General features: G+C 37.8%; 1 protein-coding gene across 1 annotated transcript; it reads right to left on the bottom strand.

Moving 5' to 3' along the window:
• Positions 1-68: 68 nt before the first annotated feature.
• mkln1 (muskelin 1, intracellular mediator containing kelch motifs) lies at positions 69-24,918 on the bottom strand. The gene is made up of 18 exons (XM_084112661.1): positions 24,786-24,918; positions 22,408-22,477; positions 17,289-17,431; positions 16,934-17,022; positions 16,513-16,622; positions 13,864-14,056; positions 12,228-12,305; positions 11,952-12,017; positions 11,344-11,456; positions 8,835-9,047; positions 8,475-8,696; positions 8,095-8,224; positions 5,402-5,549; positions 4,579-4,693; positions 3,641-3,780; positions 2,970-3,072; positions 2,395-2,449; positions 69-2,277 (listed from the first exon to the last, which is right to left on the bottom strand). The coding sequence occupies exons 1-18, from the start codon at positions 24,896-24,898 to the stop codon at positions 2,156-2,158; spliced, it is 2,223 nt and encodes a 740-aa protein (XP_083968787.1). The 5' UTR covers positions 24,899-24,918; the 3' UTR covers positions 69-2,155.
• Between the last annotated feature and the right edge of the window lie 791 nt (positions 24,919-25,709).

Genomic DNA, 25,709 nt, shown 5'->3' on the forward strand with positions numbered 1-25,709 from the left:
AAACCTCAAATCATGAGTCAACGCTTGTAAGCTTTTATAGGTCTAATGTTAAAGGAAGACCAAGACGATTTTTAGGAAAAATTGAACAAAATACAATCTTTATTCTTTATGTACATTACATACAATGCAGTTCTTTAATATGTTCTACACATTCATGAGAGCCACAGTGTAGTGCTGACATCTCAATGCGCCCTAGCTCGAGAGCAGAGGGAGGCTCGCCGAGATGACGGTTTCCAGGAGAGAGGAAAAGAAGAGTCATTTCATCTCTGACACTGCAGAAATGTACACTGAAAGCAAGAAAATGTATTTGGCATTGAGTGCAACAAAAAAGTCTCCGGTTGTAAGTGTTGATCCTCTCGTGTATCCATGATTTCATTTTTTTCCCCCTCATTTTAAGAAAAAAAAAAAACTTCTTCCTGGCACAAAGACAATGCTAGCTACGGAAGGCAAAGAAAGCCCTGGATTACAAGTCATAAATCATAAACCAAATTGCTTTCACACCAGAAAAGAAACCAAGAGTGCAGAAAAACAAAACAAAAAAACAAATTCACAAATGGGCCAATCACAGAGAAGTCAAACTTCCACACTCTGGTGCGCCGCAAGTGCATCTTCACAGACGCACGCCTCGCTTCACAAGGGCCAAACTACAGCTAACACTGGGTTCAGGGTATTGAAATATCCCACTTGGGAGGACACAATCAGCAGGGTGAAACATAATGTGCTGTCCCATGGTTCTTTGAGCCTTTGGTTTCAGCGTGGGTGAAGCCAAAAGTACAGCAAATTTAAGAGCGATCCAATTACAGGATTTTTATTCCTACTCGTGCACAGGGACACAAACAATTCTAAAACAACTGCTGTTAAACTAACACTGCACAAATGGAGACCAAGTTATCCAGACGCACAGATGGAGACACTCACGTGGAACTATATGGAAGACTATCGTCAAACATACTTTAATCCGGAAGCTCATACGGAATGAAGGGCACATACAAACAACTCTATGACATCATAGAGAAAGAAGGAACATAAGACATGACATTAAGGGCTCAGGTTCACCAAGAAATAATAATAATATTAATAATAAATAGTGAGGGGTCTCTTCTGTCTTCGGTGGTCCCGATAAGGCTCCTTTGTGTTGGTACCAGTCCGCTGAACAGTCTATGTAACACAGCAGTGTGAACTGGACTACATTGAGTTTGGATAAAAGCAGCCAAAACCATAAGTAAACGGCAATCTACACTTCAAAAATTCAATTCATCCATGTCTTCGGTTTGTCTAATTGCAGCAGTGTTTCGCAAATCCATTTGCTAACGGATATGAGTGAAATAACCTCTTATAAAGTACAAAGTGTTGCCATACATGAATGTGCTACTAATAATTGCATTCCTACACACACATAGAATGGAAAACACTTCTTGTGTAAGTTACATCTCGAACATATCTCTATATTCCTTGTAAGAATTGTGGATGACAATTTTTAGTTATGGAATCTATTAAAGAGTCAAAGAAAGCACTAATGTCATGGCAGCATCCAATAGCAGCAGCAGGTTTAGATGGAAGCCAGTATTCAAATCCAGTACTGAGTGGACAACTCCTTCAAAATTCATCTAAATGTGTCATCAAATCAGAACTGACACTAGAGGGCGCTCGGATCTTTGCCTCAGCCCTTCACTGGCTCAGCGCACGTTTGTCCATTAAAATGTGATTTAAAATAGCAAGGCAGAAAGGAACCCATGATGATCACACAGTTCATAAATCAAATTCACCTCTTTATGATGTAAACTGCTTGGATGTATAACTCACCTATTTTGCAAACTGTATGAGAGAATATTTAAAAGATAAAACGGAAATAGACTGAAAAAAAAAATCAAATCAGTTCACAATTTGGCAGATATGCAAATTTAAACCTAATTCTGACACCTTTTTTTTAAAACAAAAAACTAAAAAAACAACCCTGCCACTCCAGAGTAGAAAATTATATTTCTGCATATTAAATAAGTCTCAGTGACGTTTAAGTGGTATTACATCTGTAAGAGAAAACACAGTAGGTGGGCATGGCACACCTCGGGTGGAAAATGTAGAAAAATAACTTCTGTTTTTGGTGGGAGGAGTCTGAGAGGTCTATCGAGGGTGTGGCCTAATGTGTGGGGCGTGGCTACAGGGTGATGAGGTCAACTAGGTTACCCTTGGGTGGGGTCATATTGTCAGGGAAGAAATTGACCAGTGTGTCGAACAGCTGAGTGCGCTGGGCGTACGTCTGATCCACATCTGAAAAGCCTGTGATGAAGAAAAGAAAAAAGATCAATATTAAGAATCAAAGCACTAATAAATATATTTGAGCAACTGACTGGGGGACAATCATGTTCATGAAATGAATCTGAACAAAGCTCTCACCTAGAGGAATGAAGTCTGAGCTGGATTTGAACAGAGCAGAGGGCAAGAGCTGGAACTACAGGAAATAAACACACAAAAAGCACATTTATTTATGAAACACGCTCATTGTGACGGTGCAATTTTAGTCTGACTAAAGCACTTACACGGCTTTATTTGAACTGAAATCAACTTTTTGTAAATGCACATCCTGACTCAATCAATAGCAGAAGTTTATTGTTTGTTAATAACACACTAAAGGCCGGTTCACACAAAGGACGATAACTATAACGATAAAGATATAATTCTATCAATTTTCTAAAAAGAATAGCAGAGTTCACACCACAACTATACGATAACAGCACAGAGAAATGATCACTTTCAGAAAAATAAATGTTCCAGCTGATGAGCGATAAAACATTGATCGGAATCCATCTTGCTTCCAGAGCTTGAGCATTTAAGTGGCAGACGACAAAAAAGCAGAACACGCTTACAATAAAACAGAACGATATCTTCCACTGGTGTGGATGCCAATATAGTTATCAGTGTGAACTGGCGTTCATGCATTAAATGTAATCATTTTTTACAGCGGTCCTAACCTCTTTTGTCTCATCGGGGTCAGTGTGGTCCACGGTAAGAGACAAATCATTCTGTAGATATTTAAGTGCATTCAAGGGCTCGGTCTGAGCCTTCTCCTCAAACCTGCAAAAACACAAAAGGCAACAAGCCTGTGTAAACATGACAACATGTTTAAAAATGCAAACCTCAAACATGAAAAATGAGTACAGAATTTCCCCAAGTACATTATTATTCCATTAACTAAAACAATATGGCCACAAGAGGGCAGTAAGAGAGCAGAAATCACATGCACCGGTGGAAAAATACCACTGTAACTTAATCACTAACTGCAGTGCTGCATGACACTGCAATTACATAACAATACAGCTTGGTCCTAATGGTTTACATTCAGATCGGAGTAGGATCAGAGCAAGTGCATGAACTGCGTATTAACAATCAGTACAAACTGTTTAACATGGAACAGATATCTAAACACTTTCCTAGTGCCATTTGGAAACTTAGCTTATCTGACAGTTTTCTTTGGCTATAAACAGAGAGAGAAACTAGAGACCAGACTACCTAATTCAGTAAATATTATTCTTAAGCACAATTTCTAATCAAGAACTTTGAGGTCGGAATAATGAATATCTCTTAAGAGCCAGGGTGAAGCGTTTTGAAACACTCTTGAACTCGGATGAAAGAATATTTGTACCTGTATTTGCGAATGAGGTATTTGCAGTGTCGAAGCAGATATTCTTTGGAAGGGCGGCACAGCTTTAAGGACCAGAAATCATCCAATCGCATTTTAGGAGAGCTGGACTTCCCCGGGTTTCCACCGAAAAGATAATGCACCTGTGTACCATATCATCATATCAAACCACTGCTCACTGCTTTGATTAATTAGTACAGCAATTAAAGATATTAGTTTTTATCAGTAGTAGAAAATAGTATACATGTTTGGTTTATAGCATATATTATATAGTTTACAACCTAATAATTTGAAAGCTGCTGATAATTTACAATCAGGCTGTGATACAGAATCGTTATGAGTCTCTTTTGAAAAGTGAGGATACACAATAGATACCAGATACCTTTGAATTATGAATTATCAGTTAAAAACAGTTTGTTGTTAACGGTCTAAATTAAAGAGTTAGTTATAAATAAGCTTTTGAAAGCCTTTAATATTACATTTATAGAATACTAAAGTACTATTGTAATATTCACATTATTTTATTTGTATTGTTATATTACAAAAATTATATAATTAATATAATACAATATAATATAATAATAGAAAAAAAAAAACTGCAGAAACCTTAGAAAGAACATAAAACAGTGTTTGCGATTAATTTTACTTATGTAATATGTGTTTGAGTAAAACAAAATTCAACAACAAAAAAAATCTAAAAATGATAGAACAATAAGACAAGGAACATTATTATTATTATTATTATTATTATTATTATTAAGTATTAAGAAAGTAAATAGGGTTATGTTAACTTCCTCCAGGCTAGCTGGGGTTGAAACCTACAAACTTTGGGTTATCAGGTCAGGTGTTTAACCAGCGAATCCTAAACCACACCACCACAGTAATCATAAATGTAGATCATTTGGCTTCCACACCCATGGCAAATATGAAATGAACACTACCTTGTGCAACTCGTCGTAGACTAGCTGATGAGCAAAACGAGGACAAGGTTCTTCTTCCTGTAGGGCTTTAGCGGGGTTTTCTTTCACCGCCTGGTCATTCTTATAAACACATGACCTGCACACAAACACACAGATAGTCTTTCATACTAAAACTGTGCATACTGTCCTAGCAAAGTGTACACAATTGCACCAACCCAAATCAAGTCAAATAAACAAAACGACAGAAACCAGCACACTGCATCCAAAGGAAACACTGAGGGACCAATTTTTCAGACGCCCTAAGCCAAGTTTTTTTTCCAATTATTGTACAGAACAAAGGTTTTTTCTCCCCCTTTTAAGTGCAAAGTACATTTAATACACAACACACAATCGCACAGCCCCACACGCAAGCAGAGAACATTCTGTTCCTGTTTGATGGTCACCAACTCCCTTTGTGAAGGTCAATCAGGCCTTTGAAATTATACTTTCACTCTGGCTTTATTCAATATACGCATTCAAGCTGAGAACAATTTATATAAGGGGTCTTTGTATGATACTTTTATGGGCATCATACGCTCATCGTTCAGTGCTGCATTTTTAATGCACTGCAAAGAGAAAATACAGTTCAGTAAGGAGAGAACATGTTCTCTCATCATAACTGAAGATTTTCTTCCTTTGCGGCAGTGTATGGCAATCTCAGGAATGAAGCGCCTGAAGGCACATTGTGGATAACCAATGCGTGCAGTCCTCAGGGCCACAGTGTACAAGCACAGGTCTAGTGTACTCATTAGCATGCAGTGTGCAATGTCGCACAGATGAAGAGCGTGTCCGAGAACTCACGCACCAGTTGTTGCGTGCAATGTCATAGATCCAGAAAGAGTTGCGCACATTCTCCTCGCGTTTGTCTTTGTCTTTGCTGAGTCCTGATAGAACGTGGATCTCATTGAGCTCCGGGTCGATGGTGGCACGCTGAGTGAATCCGGTCATTGGTACTGCAACACAAACACAGATGGACTTAAACTTATAAAGTGGCTAAAGTGGCATGATGACATAGCAGCTTGGTGTAGTTGTTTGTAAACAGCCTTGCAATGTGAGCAAATTAAAATAATTTTACATTTCTATCAATATATTATTAATGAAATATTTTTAAGTATTAATGTTTATTAAGGTTTATTATATCAATATTAAAGTATTAAGGAAAATATAATAATTGATCATTTTATACTTGAATGTACCATTTTTTAAATATATTTTAATATTTATTATTATATATTTTAATATTATTATTTTAATACATTTTATACTATATATATTATATTTAAGCATTCATATTTATTAAGGATTAAAAATGCAATATTATATTAATTTAAAACTAAGGAAATAACACATTTATAATGTTAACAAATAATATTAAATTAGAATATTACACAGCTCTCTATAATACTTCATTCTGATTGGCCAATCATCCCATTCAGTCAAATATTTCTGCTTAATGTTTGCTAGACTGTATAACTCACAGATGCCCAAGGTAACTGGTTTCAAATCTCTTGTATCCATACGGCCTCTATTCTCTTACATTTTTCTTAAGTTTCAAAACAAATCAATGTCATGCCCATTATTTATTTACTTATTTATTCACGAGTAATGATAATGTCACAGCAGAGCTTTAGACCATTTTAATCTATGAATTGTCCTGCAATTCTAATACCCAAAAGAAAACAATCACCCCTGTTTGGAACTACATGATAAATGTGTTTTTTTAGGGGGTGAACTACTCCTTTAAGGTGTGGTTGTGAGCATTCTGTTGGGGCTCACTGTTTCCTTCCTGGTAAATTGTATTCTGTTCAGTCTTATTTTTGTCCCTCTCTGCAGCCTTCTATCTCGTTCTCTTTCTGTCACCCCCTGTCCTCGTCGCACACACATCTCTCTCTAACACGATAACAGAGAGAACACAGAGGTCTTTTTATACTCTCTCACTGCGTCAAGTCGCCCATTGAGATTTTACACAATCTGTTTATGGGAACAGGAAGTGTGTCACAGGCCTGTGTCTGCACAATCTCTCTCAGGCTTCACAAAGCTCTCACACTCATCCACCTTCGGAGTCTCTCTTCTCTGTGAACTGGCTGTTCGGTTTGGTATTTCCCTCTGAGCTTGATACAATATCATGCAATAATTACTGATTAGAGAGAAAGTGAAGAAATTTGAGGGACATTACGTGGGTGTGCAGACTTTATGACCTGTCAACTCATCAAATGCTTCTCTGTGATGATCAGAGACGTTTCACAATGTCTGCTTTGTTAGAAGACTTGATTGTGTGTGCAAGTGTGTAGCTGACGTCAGTGTGTGTTGGGTTAGGTATGTTAATCACGTTAATCAAGTGCGTGGGCGTGAAAGTATTTTCTAAGAAATCACTCAGTTCTCCAGAAGTCAAAGTTCTGAGAACTTAAATCAGTATTGTTAAATGTTGATTTGTGCCGACAGAGGGCGGACACTGAGAAGAAATGCTTTCACATATGTTTCTTATATTTGAGTTTTCATATGAGGTTTTTTTTGTATTATTTATATACTATTATAGTATGTAATTTTTTTAAATAGCTTTTAAGTTTATATTTTCGGTTAACATTTATCAGTTTTTCATATAATATTCATTTTATTTTAATCACAATTTTTTTGTTATTATAGTTTTAGTTTCAACAATAACAACAATGCTGTGTTTCTGCAAAAAAAGCCATAAGCTACCTCAAATTCACCTTGAAGAGAGGGGTGCTGTTATATTGAGCCATTACATAAAACATGCAGAAAAGCCCTTATATTCAAGAAGGGAGCGATCTGTGCCCTTATGCAGGGACCAGAATATCATAAAGACTTGGGTCAGTAAGTAACCACCTAACAACTACCCAAATTACTGTAATAACCATCTAGAAACCCTTGGATTGTGCCTGTAACCACTGATATTTTCTCTAGAATTAGCCTATTTTGTTTACGTAACTTAAGTAGTCATCTACGGCTGCAAATATCTGGTCTACTAGAGAAGGCTTTAAATATTAAAATGTGTATTTTACGCGGAGTCTTCAGAGGCGAATATCTTGATGAACGGCAGAACGCGTGTTCTTTGTAGAGCAGCATGTTCTCCCTGCTCAGGAATTTGCTGCAATATTCACCAATCATCATGACAGTTCTCACAAGAAACTTTCATCACCATCATCCAGATCAGCAGATCTGTGTCTATCAGTATCAGGAAGACAGATGATGTCAAGATGACTTAGCTGTTGAATAGTAGGGCTGCAATAGATCACATGTTCGCTTCCGATGCGTGTAGCATGCTGCCGCAGTGACATAATCCCCTCCTGATTTAACTCTATTTCTGAACATGATGTCACCTTCATGCTCAAGATTCCTATACTATCCTTATAAGGAGTTTCTTTACAGGGCACAGCTTTGTAAGAGTCATTCTTACAGTATGATCAAAAAAGTGTATCAATAAATCCCAGCCAGTATTTTTGTTTACAAATTTACAGTTTGCTAATGACATCTTACCCATGCCTGAGTCCTTCTTGGTGCCATCTGAGATGATCTCCACATGATCACCGTCAACGTCGTAACTGAAGAAATCATTCAAGTATGTTTTGGACCTCTGACCTCCAAAAACGTACAAGCAGCGATTTCTCTGCGGGACGGAGAAACAAAACTGTCACATCAGAATTTTTGTCAAAACCATCCATAAATTCTAAACGTTTTTTTTAGGGAATTAAACTAACAAAAAAAAAAATTTATATATTAAAGTAATATAAAATTACTCATACAGTAATTCAAGATTTTGGTCATATTGCCCAATCCACAAATGCATCAATCAAAACAGAGGTCAACGTGTAAAAAAAAAACCTCAGACTTTATGGGTCGTTACTAAGGAGACAAACCGTGTGGAAAAGCATGCAGTGTCCAATGCGGGACTGGATGTCCTCTGGCCCTGCGTTACATGAGTCTTCTCTGAGCAGACTCCAGCTAGCAGCTTGACAGTGAAACGCGTAAAGCCCGCTGAACTGAGGTTCCGACGTCCTGCCGTCATCCACGCTGCCGTTACACGTCAGAATCCGACCACCAAAAGTGTAGATCATGTGCTTCTCAGAGTCCATGCACATCTAAGAGAGAGAAAGACAGAAGCTTTGTTCAACTTTCTGAGAGATACTGAACTATTCATCATGAAACTGTAAAGGGGAGACTCCTAGTGGTATGCGGGCATAAATCCTGAATAATTTTGTGTAATTTAAAATGTGTACCTGGTGGTCAAACACAAGTTTGGGTCCTCCATCAGCGGACGTGTCCTCGCTCAGGAGGGTCCACGTGTTGGCATCAATGTCATAGCAGTAGAAGTCACTTTTCAGGGACTTGCTGTTTCTGACAGAGGAGTCCAAATAACGGCCTAGAGTATAGATCTGCCTCCGCTGAGAGTCGATGCACATCTTGTGGCATGAGCGCGCACTGGGGCCGTTCTAAAAGAAATACATCACAACTTTATTTGGTTTTGGTTTTGGGTTTTTTCACCTCTTACACCACACACTCAGACAACCTATAGACCATGATGCATATTGGACACAAAAATGGAAACGTTCTTTCAAAATCGTACAATTGAATCTGCTTGTCATTACACTATTTCAATTTTTATTAACAATGGCGGAAGAACCTGCTTTTTGGCGTGTACGCACTACATGAACTGGGAAAGATTTTAGTTCTAGGTTCCAACTGGCGGTGTGAATGCAACCAGGAAAATGGTCCTAGGGAAACATTACGTTCTCGGGGGACTGCCCTGGTGGCTAGTCCCTATAACTTATGCCTCGTTTCCACTGAGCAGTACGGTACGGTACGGTACGGAACGGTACGCATTTATTTGCGTTTCCACTATCAAAAGTTGTGAATGGTACCAAAATGCTGAACCGTACCGTACCACTTTTTAGGTACCCTTCCATTGGGGTACCTAGCACAGTGGAACGGTACTAAAAGGTGGAGCTAGACTCACTGCAGGACGTTGATTAGTTGACAGAGAATCGTCACTTGCGCGTGCTACAAGGGGAATGACAACATAAGAAGCGCCATTTTTTAATATACAGTTTAATATAATACTACTGTTACTGTATCACGAAATGTAATTTTAAGAGTTTTTCAGGCGAGAATGTAGTTGTTTAAAGCTCAAATCTGTGGTTTATTTATAAAGATGATTTTTTTTTTCCCCGGTTGTGAGATCCATGCGTTCAGCGGGCGCTCATGTTTCCCGGCTGGATGAGCCTTTCCTCGGCTAATCTTCTGACGTTCGTCGCTTACTCCGACGGTAGTGGTTAAACATGAGATATAATTCGTCTTGTGTAGACCTAACGGGCGATCTTTGCTCTCGTGAATATATAATGAGTTCCCTGTCAATCGTTTTGGCTGAGGGCTAAGTTTAGTTTCATATTAACGTTATAGGCTATTTATATTTAACTTTACTTGTAATGTTAGACTAGAGCGCTGCATTTGGATATTTGACTGAATTGTTTGCTTTATTTCTTATTGTATAGCTTCTTGTACCTTTTACTTAAACTTTTATATAGGCTATTATTGATAAAACTGAAATTTTACAAAAAGAAATATGGTTTCTTGTCATTTTTTTATTACAAGATTATCACTGATGTTTATTGCAACATTTGTACAAACGCATATATTGCCTGGAATATGTTTATTTATTTTTTATTTAAACGAAAAGAGGTAACGTTAGGGTTGTGTTTTAAATTTCGTTTTGTTATAAATAGAATAACGTATAACGTGCAGTGAATAATGAATATGCGTTGCGCATGAACCACATTTGTGTCCCTATAATGTTTAATTTATTTAAATGAAAACGAAAAGAGGCAGAGTGGTGTTTTATAACATATTTCGTTTTATTGTTGCTTAAAATGTACATACAGAGCAAGTTAACAGAGATAACCGGAGTAGCAGAGCGAGCTGAGTGACGCTTTTAAAAACGCTCTGTACCATTTGCATGTAGGAGTCGCACATGGCAAGTACAAACTTTGCGTACTTGATATTGAGAAAAGCCTAATGTCGGCGCTTGTCTTCTTGTGACAAACATGTCGAGGAGCAAGAACAAGATCTGCTGCATGTCATCCATTGTAGCATGTTCTACATGCTCTATGTTCTTCTTCGCGCGAAAATGACGTTGATCGAAACACCACGCCTATCAAGTAAGGGTACTGTTGGCAGTGGAAACGCTAGCCAGATCATGGTTAACAGACCCGAACCGTACCGTACTGTCCCGTACCGTACCGTACTGCTCAGTGGAAACGAGGCATTAGTTCCTATAACCACCTGGTGCGAAAGCCGCTTATCAGAGAATAAAGTTGTTTTTACAAGGTACCAGGATACGACTATGGGCATTTCTGAGAAAGAACTAGTCACTGGATTATTGTGATTATTATCCAAAATTAGTGAGGTCCATGTTATCAAATCTTTGGGTCCTTGGCGGTTCTTGGTCACATAAGCCTCCATCAGCATTGAGGCCATCAATCTACTGTACATATTTTTCATTACAAACATTTCATTATCTTGCTCATCCACAAACTATTCCAACTATGAGTCAAAAATACCCATCTAAGTAACCTACAGATGAAAGAGTACGCATCCATCAACACACTTTGCACAGAAAACAAAGTATGTGAAACTTAATGACATGATTGAAAAATCTAGGGTATTTCTGTGCCATTCAGCAACTGAGTCATAACTGAAGAAAAAAAAATCCTCTTTCGCTTTCTCTCTTACCTCTTTCTCCGTATCCCTGGATATGCAGGCCCATTGATTCTCCTTTACACTGTATGCCCAGAAATCAGCCAAGTCCTGCGTTCCATCCCAGCCACCAAACAGATACACTGTTTCTGTCGGACAAAGAGGCGAAGACAAATTAAAAACAAAGACAAAGCGTCGGTGAGTGAGAGGCGTTTTACACCTTTGTAAGAAATTCAATATGAAACTAAAGGATAAAACTATTATGGTATTTTTTAAGCTGCTATAAATCATAATATTCTTGAGAAGCAGCTGTGAGCTGAGGTTGAAAGGCTGATGTCGCCATGGTGATAAGCAGAGACAGTTGTTTGAGCTATTGAGCATCAGCTGAGCGGTAGAGTGGGTTACTCGAGGTCAGTCTGAACGTACAGGGACATATGAGGGCTGTGGGATCGATTGTTCCTAACAACAAGCTCACAGATTCACACGCACATTTAAAACAGCTCTTAACTCGTAAGTCGTAACTATGGGGCGAAATGCAGTCTTAACAGGCATTCCATTACAAGCAAGACAGGACAAGCTAAATAGCACTGCAATAACCAGCCAATCAGAAACTTTGCAAATAAACCACCTGACGTAAGATGTACCTGTCTGAACATCAATGACCATCTGATGACCTCCTCTCATGCCTGGCCTGTTATCATCACCATCACCTAACAGAGAAAACGAGAAAGAATGAATGTAAATGAAGAGGTGTGTGTCAGGAACAAGACACAGGCAAAGAGCAAGAACATGGAAGATATATTGAATATCAATACACCCCATAAGTAATTTAATACAGCACACATGGATTCCCTGGAGTCCAGCGTTCAGATTCAGAGCAAGAGGCCGTCACTTGTGTGTTCAGTAGCCTGCTGTCATACCTTTGTTACATTTGGGGATGATCTGACTCCAGCGGGGCTTATAATCCTGCTGGCTGATGTACTGATTAAACAAACCATCTGGAAGAGAACAAATAAAAAGCACTTTAATTTGCTAATGTATGCTTCCTGAGAGGGAAACAAGTGAACATTAGATTCTAATTACCGTAATTTAGACTTTGACCACTAAAAAAAAAAAAAGTGTAATAATGCAAAACGCTTTTGTGAACAACTTTAAAGTTGAAGTGTGTCAAATATTTTCTTCTATCCCATCCTCCCAAAAATCTGTAAACACTGTTTGTTCGTTCTTGACCAGCCTGACAACAGCAACATGGGATCAACCAATGACTCGAACTTGAGGAGAGACTATTTGTTTTGTCTGTAGAGTGAATTTAATTCAATCATTTTCAGCAAAGCGACTTGAAGCTTACTTCAATTCTTGTATGGCTGAAATCGCTGTCCAGTTGTCAAGCAAAAATGGCCACTTTTGCTTGACAACTGGACAGCGATTTCAGCCATACAAGAATTGTTTAGACCAGTTAAACCTGACATAAACTGTATCATGAACATAGGCATAAAAGACTGATAATTGGCCTTTTTGGAAGGCAGGACTTCCTTTGCTAGAGTGGTCATATTGCGTGTTGCACTTCCTCCCTTTCAATGTAAAACCTGTGAACTGTTTCTGTGTAATCTCTGCTTCAAGTCATTTACTGTCAATGAAAGATTTCTATTGAAATGAGTGACAGAGATTACAAAAGCAAGAGCACAAGAGATTCACAACCTCCAGTTAATTTAGATCACTGTCAATGAGTACCACCATATATACAGCAAACCATTTTCAAATCAAAATATTCAAATGTTACCTTAAATTTAAACAACATTTATTCATTTACTTGAAAGGTGCTCTGCGGACACACGTTCTTCAAATCGAATCATAGCCAGGTAAACTTTTATGTTGCACATTACTGACATATGACCACCACTGTTATGGAAACTAAAGTTCTCAACTGTGCTTGTGTGACAACACCCACAGGTTTCCTACAAAATAAGCAAGTTGGTCATTATGACTCATTGTGTTAATTACATTTACATGTCATGTATGCATTTGGCAGACACGTTTATCCAAAGAGACGTGCACTGCATTCAAATTATAAATTTACATTTCCTGGAAATCGAAACCCATCGAGTGCCATGCTCTACTGTTCGAGCTAAAGAAATGTAATTTAAATTGTATCAAATATCTTGGTAATTTCTGCACCCTTCAGTCAATACAAAAGGAAAATATTAGTTAAGGTGGGAGTATGTGAAAAACAATACGTTTTGCAAAGCAGTAAATAATCACTTTTCAAATAGTGAGAGTACGAGGAACTAAATCTTTGGGATAGGTAAATTGAATTTCTTAAATTGAAAGTCACATTTCTTTGACATCAGAACTTCTCTATGCATGGCATATAAGAAATATAACTTAAAACCCTTATAACAGAATCTTTGAGTGTAGATCATCTTTTTTTTTTTGACAAAACATTTGGCTGGCCACATAACACGAACAATTCTGTTCCCTACAGTGAACCAACATGCCCACATTCCCTACTTAATGAATGTGGCACATATCCATATGATGAAACATTGGGTGGGGTACCTCTCACGGCTTTGTCTATGAGCTCCTCGCAGGCGTCAAAGTCTCCTCTGAGGACCAGCCGCTCGTGAAGGTGCGTGAGCATGGGGTGCTCCAGAGCGATCCGTGTTTTCTTCTGCAGAGACTCGAAGGCTTCTGTGTAATTGTGTTGCCGGAAGTGTTTCAGGCACAGGCGGATGGCCTCCTGTTCACGGTACTGTCCAGAAGAAAAAAAACCCACTGTAACATGCCTTCAGACCATGTTTAATATTGTGTAAAACTTCCTGTGCAAATGGTGTGCAAGTGTTATATAAACATGAATGTATCCCCAACTGGAACAGCGTGGCAATTTAAAACCTGTTAATGATTATGGCATAAAAAGACAATTACGCTGATTACTGAAATAAAGCTTACAAAGGAATCAATTAACACTTCAGTTTACATGTTGAGTGACATTCAGGAGATTATCTTTAAAGGTACAACATGTAACTTTTGGCGGTTAAACCTCACAAAACTGCATGCATTTTGCTGAAGAACATTTTCCGCTCTGCGGATGAATCTGGTTATCCTACTGCTCATAAAACATACACTACTACGCTTATGAGATATAACCAGTTTAGATGGAAAGGATCTCAAGCTGACTAGTTGAAGACATTACTTTAGCTACACCCATTAACAGACATGGTACTTCTTTGAAAATAAATTCCAGCACAGCGCTACAACAACCATAAATACAATGAGAAATGACCCTTCACAACAGATAATGCTTTACAATGAACTCTGTTAGAGAGCTAAAAGGCAATTTATCTGTTCAATAAAATACCTTACATATCTGTGGAGTAATAAAAACGCCATCTCTGCATCACTTTTACAACATTTCAAATTCTTGAGTTCTCGCCATCTCCGGAAAAGCCAAGCCGATGTTGATTCTCATTTTATTACAAGCTCTGTCGTGTTTTCTTTTTGCCAGAAGACTGTCCTCTATAGGGTTGGGAACCGAAAATCGGTAAAAATACGTTTTTTTTTAAAATACCGGAACCGTGCGAAATTCCTGAGTTTCGGTTCCGAAAACGGTTCTGGTGCGAAGTGTGGGAGCTTATCCTTTAATAGCGACGTCTCACCTCATGAATATTAAAATAGTAATGAATGCACTGGCCCTCGCGCTACTCATATACGTTTTGCGTCAGATATCAACAGAGAGAGAGAGACAGAGACAGAGACAGAGACAGAGAGAGAGAGAGAGAGAGAGAGAGAGAGAGAGAGAGAGAGTATAAAGACAGTAGAGCTGCACCATTAATCTTTAAACGATCTCGATTCAAACACCCACGCACTCTTATTCCTAAATGACAAAAACTTCACACCGGAACATTCAAATCTGTTTGCGCTGTCGCTGACCCAGAGAGAGCAGTTATATGAAACAGCTTTACTTTCACAGTCTTTTCAACAACACATTACTGATATTTCTGTTACAAATATTCAAATGATCACAGATTTACTCAGATAAAAGTTTATGGTTCTAGAATAAACACTGATGCCTACGGTAGCAACCAAAACAAGAGTAAATCACCCTTTGGAAAGTCGCTTCAAATATGTATATAATGAGTGAGTACATCATGAATGCCTTTTTTCAAACTGTGTTTTTGTCTCATCCTGAATCACTACGGTAAGCCTGTAATAAGCGTTTAGACTCGGACTACTTACACTGGTCGGTTCGGCACCGCTGCGGAGTAGCCCAGTGCCTGCGTGACTCATCCGTGTCATAGACATAAACAGAGAAGTAGCTCCAGCTACAATGTTCTTCCGCAAGACGCATGCAGTTCTGTTTATTAACTGCTAGAGCAGTTTTATCCAGTAATGAAACAAGTGAAGTCTTTATGAATCAATCATTCAAACCGATTTAAAAAATATTGTTTCACCTGTCTGGATCTTACATGTGTGTTCAAGCATATTCTACCCCTTCGGAGAGGGTATTCTCCACTGCTGGAGATACTATAAGCTATAGGAGAGGTCCCAAATTATCCTAGAGAATGCAGAAATGTTTATTTTCCTTCAGAAAAATATATTATTTTTGCAAAAATTGCTAAATAATGTTGAATTTGTTGACATTACCAGTCTGTTAAACTCATTTGACAAGTATCAGAAATAAACACAAAAAGGTTTTTTTTTTAGTTGTTTTAATAATTTATATTGAATGGGAACCGGAATTGTTTGGCGGAAACCGGAATCGGAACCGAAACCGGAAAATTTCTTACGATTCCCAACCCTAGTCCTCTATTCTGAGTTTTTTTAAAACGGGCGATTCCCCGGAGGTTCGAGATTTAGCTGCTCCATGTCAACCTTTCTCGCCCGTTGTTACAAATAACCTCTGCCACTCACCCACAAACGTCAAAAGTAGGCGGAGCAACTTCTCTCCATTTACAGATATGACGAGACACACGGGTAAGTGACATATGTACGCAATTCCCCGCGAAAACCATCCTGCTCGGTTTAAAAAATAAACAGCCTACCATAATGAATCATAGAGTACCTTTTGGGTTAATAACGGATATTATTATCTCGGTCCTAAAATATTTAGATTTTCTTGGTGAAATATGACCCATTGACAACATTTCTTTGTGAGATTCACCGTGAAAGAGCAGTTTTGGTGCAGGTGGATGTTTGGACACAACTCACCTTACTGTACCAGTTAAGGCAGGGCTGGACAACGTCTGGATCTTCAATGCCGTGTAACTCAATATACCAAATGCTGAAGTTAAAACTGGGCCCCCATGACATCAGAGGCACTGTAGACAACCAAACACATACAGACAGCATCAAGAAAGGACATTCAGACAAATGACGACAAACATTTTGATTTCAAATTTCCTACCCACAATTTTTTTTTTTTGTCTGTTTCAGACATTAAAATCTTTGTCAAAAGAGTTCAACATTCACACAAGCACTTGTTTGTTCCATCTAAGATTTGCAGAGTCATTCAATCACTCATTCAACTCATTGCCTTCCTCTAAAATCGTGCAATGACTAATCTTTCCCCTAAATGTGTCAGCACACGAGTTCACCAGGACTTAAGCTTGCTTTTGTGGTAAACACTCACCTATTTTAATGAACCTGCAGGGAAACATCTGCTCATCGATCTTGTGCTTTAGCGTGAATGTCTCCTTGTTGAAGTCATTCTTAAGGCCACTAGGATTAGATGAGAAAGACAGTGAATGATCACATCACATCACATCACAAGAAGCCATTTCCCCAAACATTACTCACGTCTCAAGAGACACTATAGGCCATTTTATAAAATGTTTGTGTATCTGGTGACCCATTACTAAGTGAAGTATATCTGGTCACCCACTCTAAATATGGTCAAAAAGCTACGAGTCTGTAAAGCTTATCTGACATAAAGATTAGCCTGTAAGCAGATTGTTATCAAATGAAAGTTTTCCATCCGGACTCACCTAGACAAGAGTTCTGTCATGTTTTCTTCACTCATGCCTCCAAACACCTTGAATTTCTTCAGGTTGCACACGTGAGTTTTCTCATATTTGCCATAGGTGATGTTAAGAACGATAGCTGGTCTCTCCAGTTTTAAGATCAAGTACTGAGTAGCAGAAAAATAAATTGTTACATCAAAGCAATTCCAAACCAAAATGTTCTAGCTTTGACACCGCAGAAACAGTCATTTGTAACATCAATAATAACTGTACACATAATAATTAAAAAATGTTACCTTTAACACAACAGCAAATCTAGACCTATTTCTAGTATCATACACACTTCCGTGTTCTAATAGTTGCTCCAGATTCGACATCAAGGATGTTTTGTAATGAAAGACAAACACAAATGAGATTTGAAAGCCATCTAGGGGTGAAGATTTTCAGTGAATGATAACTCAAATGTTAGTCAGCTGCTCCTCAAAACTATCATACATAAACGTTTAAACGTATGGGGTCAGTAAGATTTTTTTTAAAGAAATTAAAACTTTTTAATTCAGCAAAGACACATTAGTGAGAGTATAAAGACATTTCTACTGTTACAAAATATTTATATTTCAAATAACCCTGTTCTTTTGAACTTTCCATTCAATTAAAATTGTATCACATTTTTCATAATAATTATGCAGCACAACTTAACATCATAACAACATAAATAATAATAATAAACGTTTCTTGAACAGCAAATCAGCATATAAGAATGATTTCTGAAGGATCATGTGACACTGAATACTGGAGTAATGGCTGATGAAAATTCAGCCTTGCCACCACAGGAATAAATTACATTCTAAAATATTAAAATAGAATTTGAGCTTGACATATACAATACCCATCACTTTCCATTTAGGGTGGACACTGGACAATTCTAGAAACAAATTGTTACACAGAAGAAATAACTGACTAACTAATACATTGCAGATGCTTACCTAATTTTCTTATAAATGTCGACATGACATGTCAACAATTCTTGTTTTTTTAAATGGAAAATTACAGTACTACAGTACTAATTATAAATTATTTGTGAACTTTACTTAATTCATATCATAATCTTTATCAAATTGTCATCCTCTCCCTGTTGCAGTGTCTTATTTCTCAGCCCGAGGGTGGGACAACCTGTCACTCACATGAGATCACAGCAATAGTAAACCAATCCAACCATCTAATCAATTCTCAATGGACAAAATCAAGTCCCACCATACATTTTTTCTTGTTTGAGAAGCTGTTTGGCTCAGATATATACATCACAATAGGGGAAAAAAGATTAATCGCAACTTCCGTTTTATGCCGACTTTGATGCATTATGGTATCTGCGCTTCTGTTGAAATTACAGAACACAAGGAAGTTCTGTTCTTGTGTTTTTGTTTCTTATACGAAAACACTTGATGGCCAGGGACCGCGAGTGCCAACAGATGCAGGTGAACAGGAGGGGCTCTATTACTCATGTTGCCCTCATGAAAACAATTCAATCAACTGTAGACAATAGACATACATGACAGAAAAGCCCACAATCACAGCTTGTAAAGTATTGCTCAGAACAAACAGACCTTGCATAGACCCTAAAAATGAATGGGCTACTGTCATTGTAGATGGGAATAATATTTCACACAGATTGACTGAGATATTCTATCCACCAACACTGATGGCCGACTGCACTAAGAGCTCAGTAAAAAATCTTTTTTACAACATTCAGACCATTCAAACCACAGATGAAACATTGATTGAATTTTCTGCAATGATTTACAACATTTAGAGTGGTCAAATGCAGCAGTATTTCTGAAAAAAAAAGAAAGGATAATGACAGGAACTGTGATTTCTGAACTCTGTGAAGGGTGACTGCACTATTTAAGTGAAAGGACGAAAGTGGAAGGACACAAAGAAAACAAGCCTTTGCGGTTAAAAGTTGAGGGCACGTGCTACTGTACCGCCAACATGCACTTTCAATTTCCTTATTGCTTAACCACAAGTCTGTCTGCACTGCATGGTCTGTACAAGGCCAGCAAAGAAGATGAAAGATGAAAGCATGGCACAGTGTCAATGAATGAAAATGTCAACATAACCAGGCATAAGATAATGAACACATTGAGTAACACATGTCTCTAAAGCCAAATGCCAATACTCATTAAGGCAGAGACCTTTTGAAAATATATTTTTTATTATTATTATTATTATATTTAATATATATTTTTATTATTTCTTCTTTTGAAATGTAAAATTATTTTTAACTGTAGCGCTTTGAGTGTGGGAATGTCACTTTATAAATAAACGTATTAGGGGTGTAACGGTACGCAAAAATCACGGTTCGGTACGTACCTCGGTTTTAAAGTCACGGTTCGGTTTATTTTCGGTACAGTAAGGGAAATAAATGTAAACATTAAACTGCAGGTTGTTTATTACTATAAACTTTTTTTAACAATTTGTTTACACTTTTTAATAAAATATAATAAAATATATATAAAATTAAAAAAATAATAAGAAATAAAATACTGCTGCAAAGTTCTCCACTAAATAAAATACTCTCAGTCTCAAACCAATATCACATAATAAATTTAATGAAAAAATTTAAATAAATAACTATGATTACAGTGCAGCATTACAAATCCCAGCTTGTAGGCCTGCTCATATTTAAAAATTAAGGCTGGGAATCGATAAAAAAAAAAAACTAATTAATTGCAATTCCTCCAAGCTTGTTATCATCAATAATTAAACTTAGAATCACCTAATTAAATGAAACACCAGGAAAAAAAGGAACAGAAAATAGCCCTATATTAAAATAATATTAAACATACATATATTAATGTATTATTATTTTTCAATAATCAATCAACATAATCAATTTAAGATTTTTTTTTCTTTTTCTTTTTTTTTTTTTTACTAATTATCAAAATAAAATATAGTCCTACAAAGCTATTATTACCAGAGCATGTGATCAGAGCAGGTCATTTTACCATTGTTGCCAGCATATACCAGCTCAGCAAACAGAAGTCTACTACTGAGAAATTTCACCTTATTTGAGCGGACTTTGCTTTTCCAGTGCGTGATCGGTCCATGATTGGAGTGTTTGGGCCGTTAACGACAGAGCAGAACGCGCAGCGCAAACACGGAGTCGAACATTGAACATTGAAGATTGAGCAGAGAGCGCAGCGCGCCGACACACACACACACACACGGAACGGAGAGTGCGGCGGCGCACACTGAGCGGAAAAGCTTTTTTTCGCCCTGCAGTCGATTTCATTGGTTTAGGTTACAGTGACGACGGGTAAACCAGAGAATGTAAAACTCATAGGTAAAACCAGAGCCCGTCTACGGAGAGCCTGCCCACTCCCTATTAAGCTCTATTGTACCGAATTTTGGTTGTAGTTCCACCAGATCTCCACTGGGGGCGATCGCCCATGAGTGCAAAATGAATGGGAGTCAATGGGGCTAGACGGCTAAATTTGTTTCTTTCACCCGATTGCCGTTGAGAAATCTCAGATCTGATTGTAGATTTTGCAAGTTCAACATGGGTTTTAGGTCGAAAGTTGAATGAACGAGTACTTATGTCCTTTTGATTTCTTACAGGCTGAGTTGTTGTTGCCCATAACACGCTAGCATTCTGCTAATGAACGCTGATTGGTCAGTGAAGGACTGATTACGACCAGAGATCCCGCTTGATGGCATCGTGTCATCCGCAGCGGGACCAGAAACAAACAAAACAGAAACTCTTCTAGCACTTGTATTTACCTGTGTCAGCTGTGTTGTCGACGCCTCGAGAGAAAAGAAAGTGCAGAGCGCGAAAGCACCAAAGTGAGTGAAGGATTGCCGTAAAGCAGTATCTCTGGTCGTACATGTGTATGATGTCATTGACACTTTAAAAGACTTTTTAAAGCAAATAAGTGACTCTAAAAAATCTAACACCCAGCAATGTGTAATTTCTTTGCATCTCCTTTCAAATACAACATTCAAATTACTAGACAAAAAATTATATCCTGAGAAAAGTGGATTTTTATTGGTATAGCGCCATAGACCTCCATTCATTCTGCACTCGTCCTGTGAGCGCCCTCATGTGGAATCAGAGTGGAACTGCAACCAGTTCAGAAGCCGGAAGTGTACTGAGAGTGAAACCAGAGCCCGTCTACGGAGAGCCTGCCCACTCCCTATTAAGCCCTATTGTACCGAATTTTGGTTGTAGTACCACCAGAGTTCCACTGGGGGCGCTCGCCATGAGTGCAAAATGAATGGGAGTCAATGGGGCTAGACGGCTAAATTTGTCTCTTTCACCCGATTGCCGTTGAGAAATCTCAGGTCTGATTGTAGATTTTGCAAGTTCAACATGGGTTTTAGGTCGAAAGTTGAATGAACGAGTACTTATGTCGTTTTGATTTCTTACAGGTTGAGTTGTTGTTGCCCATAACACGCTAGCATTCTGCTAATGACGTCAGCATTCTGACGTCATTGACATTTTGAAAGACTTTTTAAAGCAAATAAGTGACTCTAAAAAATCTAACACCCAGCAATGTGTAATTTCTTTGCATCTCCTTTCGAATACAACATTCAAATTACTAGAGAAAAAATTATATCCTGAGAAAAGTGGATTTTGAGGGGTATACCGCCATTGACCTCCATTCATTCTGCACTCGTCCTGTGAGCGCCCTCATATGGAATCAGAGTGGAACTGCAACCAGTTCAGAAGCCGGAAGTGTACTGAGAGTGAAACTTCTCGCCATATTAGACATTCTCTGGTGAAACTTCTCGCCATATTAGACATTCTCTGGTAAAACTTTAGAATCAGCTGCAGGGCGGGATTTGCGCTGAAAGCGGAGACTTCCGCCACTTAATATGTTCGTGTGGAAACACGAAAATGTACCTATGTTCCGCACACAAAATATTGCATTCGGTCATTCGGTACACACGTGCACCGAACCGAAAGCTCTGTACCGAAACGGTCCGGTACGAATACACGTACCGTTACACCCCTAAAACGTATTATTATTATTATTATTATTAAGAATTTCAATCATGTAATTGGGGATGTCTGCAGAGCATTCGCAAAACCTGAACTATTATCCAGCTCAGGTTAACACTGAAAAAGAGGAGCAGAATTTACCTGTGGAGGGTAGTTGCTCTCAGATGACCACCTGGAAGACTGATCGTTAGGTTTATCCACTAATATATTTCTGCAAGCAAACATTCGAAAGCTGATGAGTTAAACACCACATTAAGTATTGGAGTATAAATGCAAAATAATAGACCTGCCACTTTTTCCATGTAATGTGTTACTTTGTTGTTCACTTTTCAAATCAGTCACTCAGTGGGTCTCATTCACTAATAATTTATAATTGCGTGGATTATTTCGTATTTGTAGAACTTCTCACAAAAAATCACTGACCAATTCACAACACGTTGGCACGCACATGAATTTGTTCTTAAAATTGTTCTGTTAGTGAATTTGGAGTATTCTAAATGAGCAGCCGTGTGCACGAGGTTGCTCATTTGCATAAAACACGCCCAAACAAACGCCAAGTGTGCCATTCTCACAATAAACATCTTTTACACAGACCCAGATTACAGATAGGCCTATCTCATTGGCCAGCTGTATGTGTGCATAATTCAGAGAAACCTCACAGCTGAAGCTATAAGGCAGCTTTTCTTACTCTAACTGTAGTGGCCTATACGATGGAATGCATTTAAGATGAAATTAAATTGTATTATTTAATCATTTTATTATGTAATTTTATATAATATGGATTATATAATATAATAAATGCAACATACTACAATAGCCTATAATTATAGTCATGTTGGGATGAAATATAACTTCTTAACACGATTATAAGGCCGTACAGACACGATTATATTTTTGCGTATGTGTGGTTTCAGTTGTTCCTATATTTTTTTGTAAATTTTATTACGAAATTTTTGGTGAATTGTGATTTGTTCTTAAAATCGTTCATTGTGTGCGTACGCAATGGCATGCTTAGTGAATGAGACTCTTGTTACTTGTCTTGTGACTTTTACATTTAAATGTACAGATTTTTAAATATAAAACAGTTCTAAGCACATTTGTTTTATGATCTGTCCTGATTCTTTTTTATTTCACAAATAAACAAGATGAGTTAATATTAGAAATGGTTTCTTTGCATGTATTTGGGATATATTGCCAGTACTGGGCTTGCAGTTCACATGGGTAGGGTACTTTGTACTGTGTGTGTGGATGACCGTGTTCATCCGCCACCACTGAAGAAGACCCTTTTTGACCCAGGAAAAACACTGCAAGTCCAACACAGTTCTGCTGGCTGGATAAAGTTCATAAAAGCATACAAGCTTGAGATAAGCAAAAACAAAATTGGTAAGGGTACACAGGTGTCACAACAAGATATGCTTCACCACTGACTAAAGCAATGAACGCATGTTTATGTCAGTCTACAGCACATTTGCCTCTAGCTGTCACATCTAACACAAAGATTATATAGAAGTGATGTAAATTAGTAATATAGTAGTAATAATATATGTAAATATAGCATTTTCCAATACACAAATTGCATGCATATTATATGTTAGACCGCAAAAACCACCAAACTCATTGGCTGTTTCAAAACCGCGATTCATAAACTGTCTAACGTTACATAAGCTGCTCGAAACTCTGCCACTTGATAGAAGCAAGAAATAACAGCATATTCAGTAGAAATACAGTTTGCCTTAAAAGCTGTTGCATAATATGTAGATTAACAGTAACAGAAGAAGATTAAAAGAGGGGATAAAAATAGTCTGTGACTATCAGTGTCATATTCCCACAATTTAGCATTAGCCACCAAATACTTTTATGCAGTCTAACGTTAATGAAGATGCGAAACATTAACGAAAAATTAAGATTTCGACCTGATATTTTTAAGTAAAGAAAAATAAAACATTTAAAACTGCTTCCAGCGATTTGAGGTTTGTTTACTTCTGAAAAACAGTTCACTAGTAAACTAGCCATGTAACGTTAGCTAACCGGCTACATCATAACTGTTACTGCAGTTCTGATTAATATTTTAAGGCTAAATAACAAATACTACGCAGTAAGACACCTGCCAGGTTCTATAAAAGAGCATCACAATCTGTATAAAGACATGTACAATAAAACACATTAGGTGTCGTGAAGGCGTGTTTTTGCATCATATGAGCTGCTTCATACTAGCCCAGCCTAGCCTAGCATGCTAACATGACTGTCACATCTATACATTTACATACATCTAGAGCCGTTTCTGAACTTTTGCGCATCTAAATGCAAATTAATGTGTACGTTTAGAGAATTCGTTTGCTGTGTTGTTTGCAGTTTATACATTTGCGGCTGTTTTATGTATATGTACCCGTCTGCTGTAGCCCGGCCCGTTTGTTAGATTAAGCAATGGATTTGATTACAATTACAGAATTATAAACTGTGTTTGTATATTTAAGAGCATAATAGAGTCTCAACGGGAGTATTTAATTTGCGTTACTCACTCGGGTAAATATGTAGAGGAGTACGAGCTCCATTTATAAACACTGTAGGAGAGCACTCTGCTGTCAGGAGCCACCGCCATCTTGATGCACGACCGATTCACACACACACACATATAGATAGCTACCCATTCACACTAACACTCACACTAACACACACACAGAGGAGGCACAGTAGTAAAACATTATGTGGTCCTAGGAAAGATGATAAAGGAATTTATTCATTTTAATCTGATAACATAGATAGTCTTATGTTTTATTTTTTTCCCCCAAGCAATTTATTTGGTAATGTTGTGCAATATAATGTCAAATAATATCTCTGGCAACTCACCTGATGTGAAATTTTGCAATGCCAAATTTAATGAGGGCCACAGTCACACAGAAGAGTAGCTAATGAATAAAAGAAAATTTATAAATAAAAAGTCTCTTTTTTTGTAAATAAGAATAAGGTATTATGGTTGTAAAACGTTGAAGGAATCCCAATGGGCTTAAAGTCTGCATGAAACAGAAGTTGTGACAGTAATTTCTTCCCTATTGTGATGTATATCAGAGTGAAATGGCTTCTCAACAAGAATAAATGTATAGGGTGGGACTTGGGTTGAGTTCGAAATCGCATACTCTCTTGACGACCGCTAAAAAAGTATGTTCTATATAGTATGAATGTGTGTAGTGTGAATGTAATCTGGACATACTACATTCACCATGTTGTCATTATCATGTGACCAGTGTCAGTTGTGTTGCTTCATTCACAAATCCTCTCCCGTGGCCTCATGGGATAGTAAAGTGTTCATCATGCAAACCATAGATGCAAACTTCAGATTCTCGCCAGAAGAATAGGTCATCCGGTTACTTTTTGCCTACTCTTTATGAGTACTGTGAATTCGGACATAGTTCTTTTGTCACATGGCCTACTGTTTTTCGCCTACT

Source organism: Abramis brama (assembly GCF_963993115.1).
Source record: "Abramis brama genome assembly, chromosome: 4".
NCBI lineage: Eukaryota > Metazoa > Chordata > Actinopteri > Cypriniformes > Leuciscidae > Abramis > Abramis brama.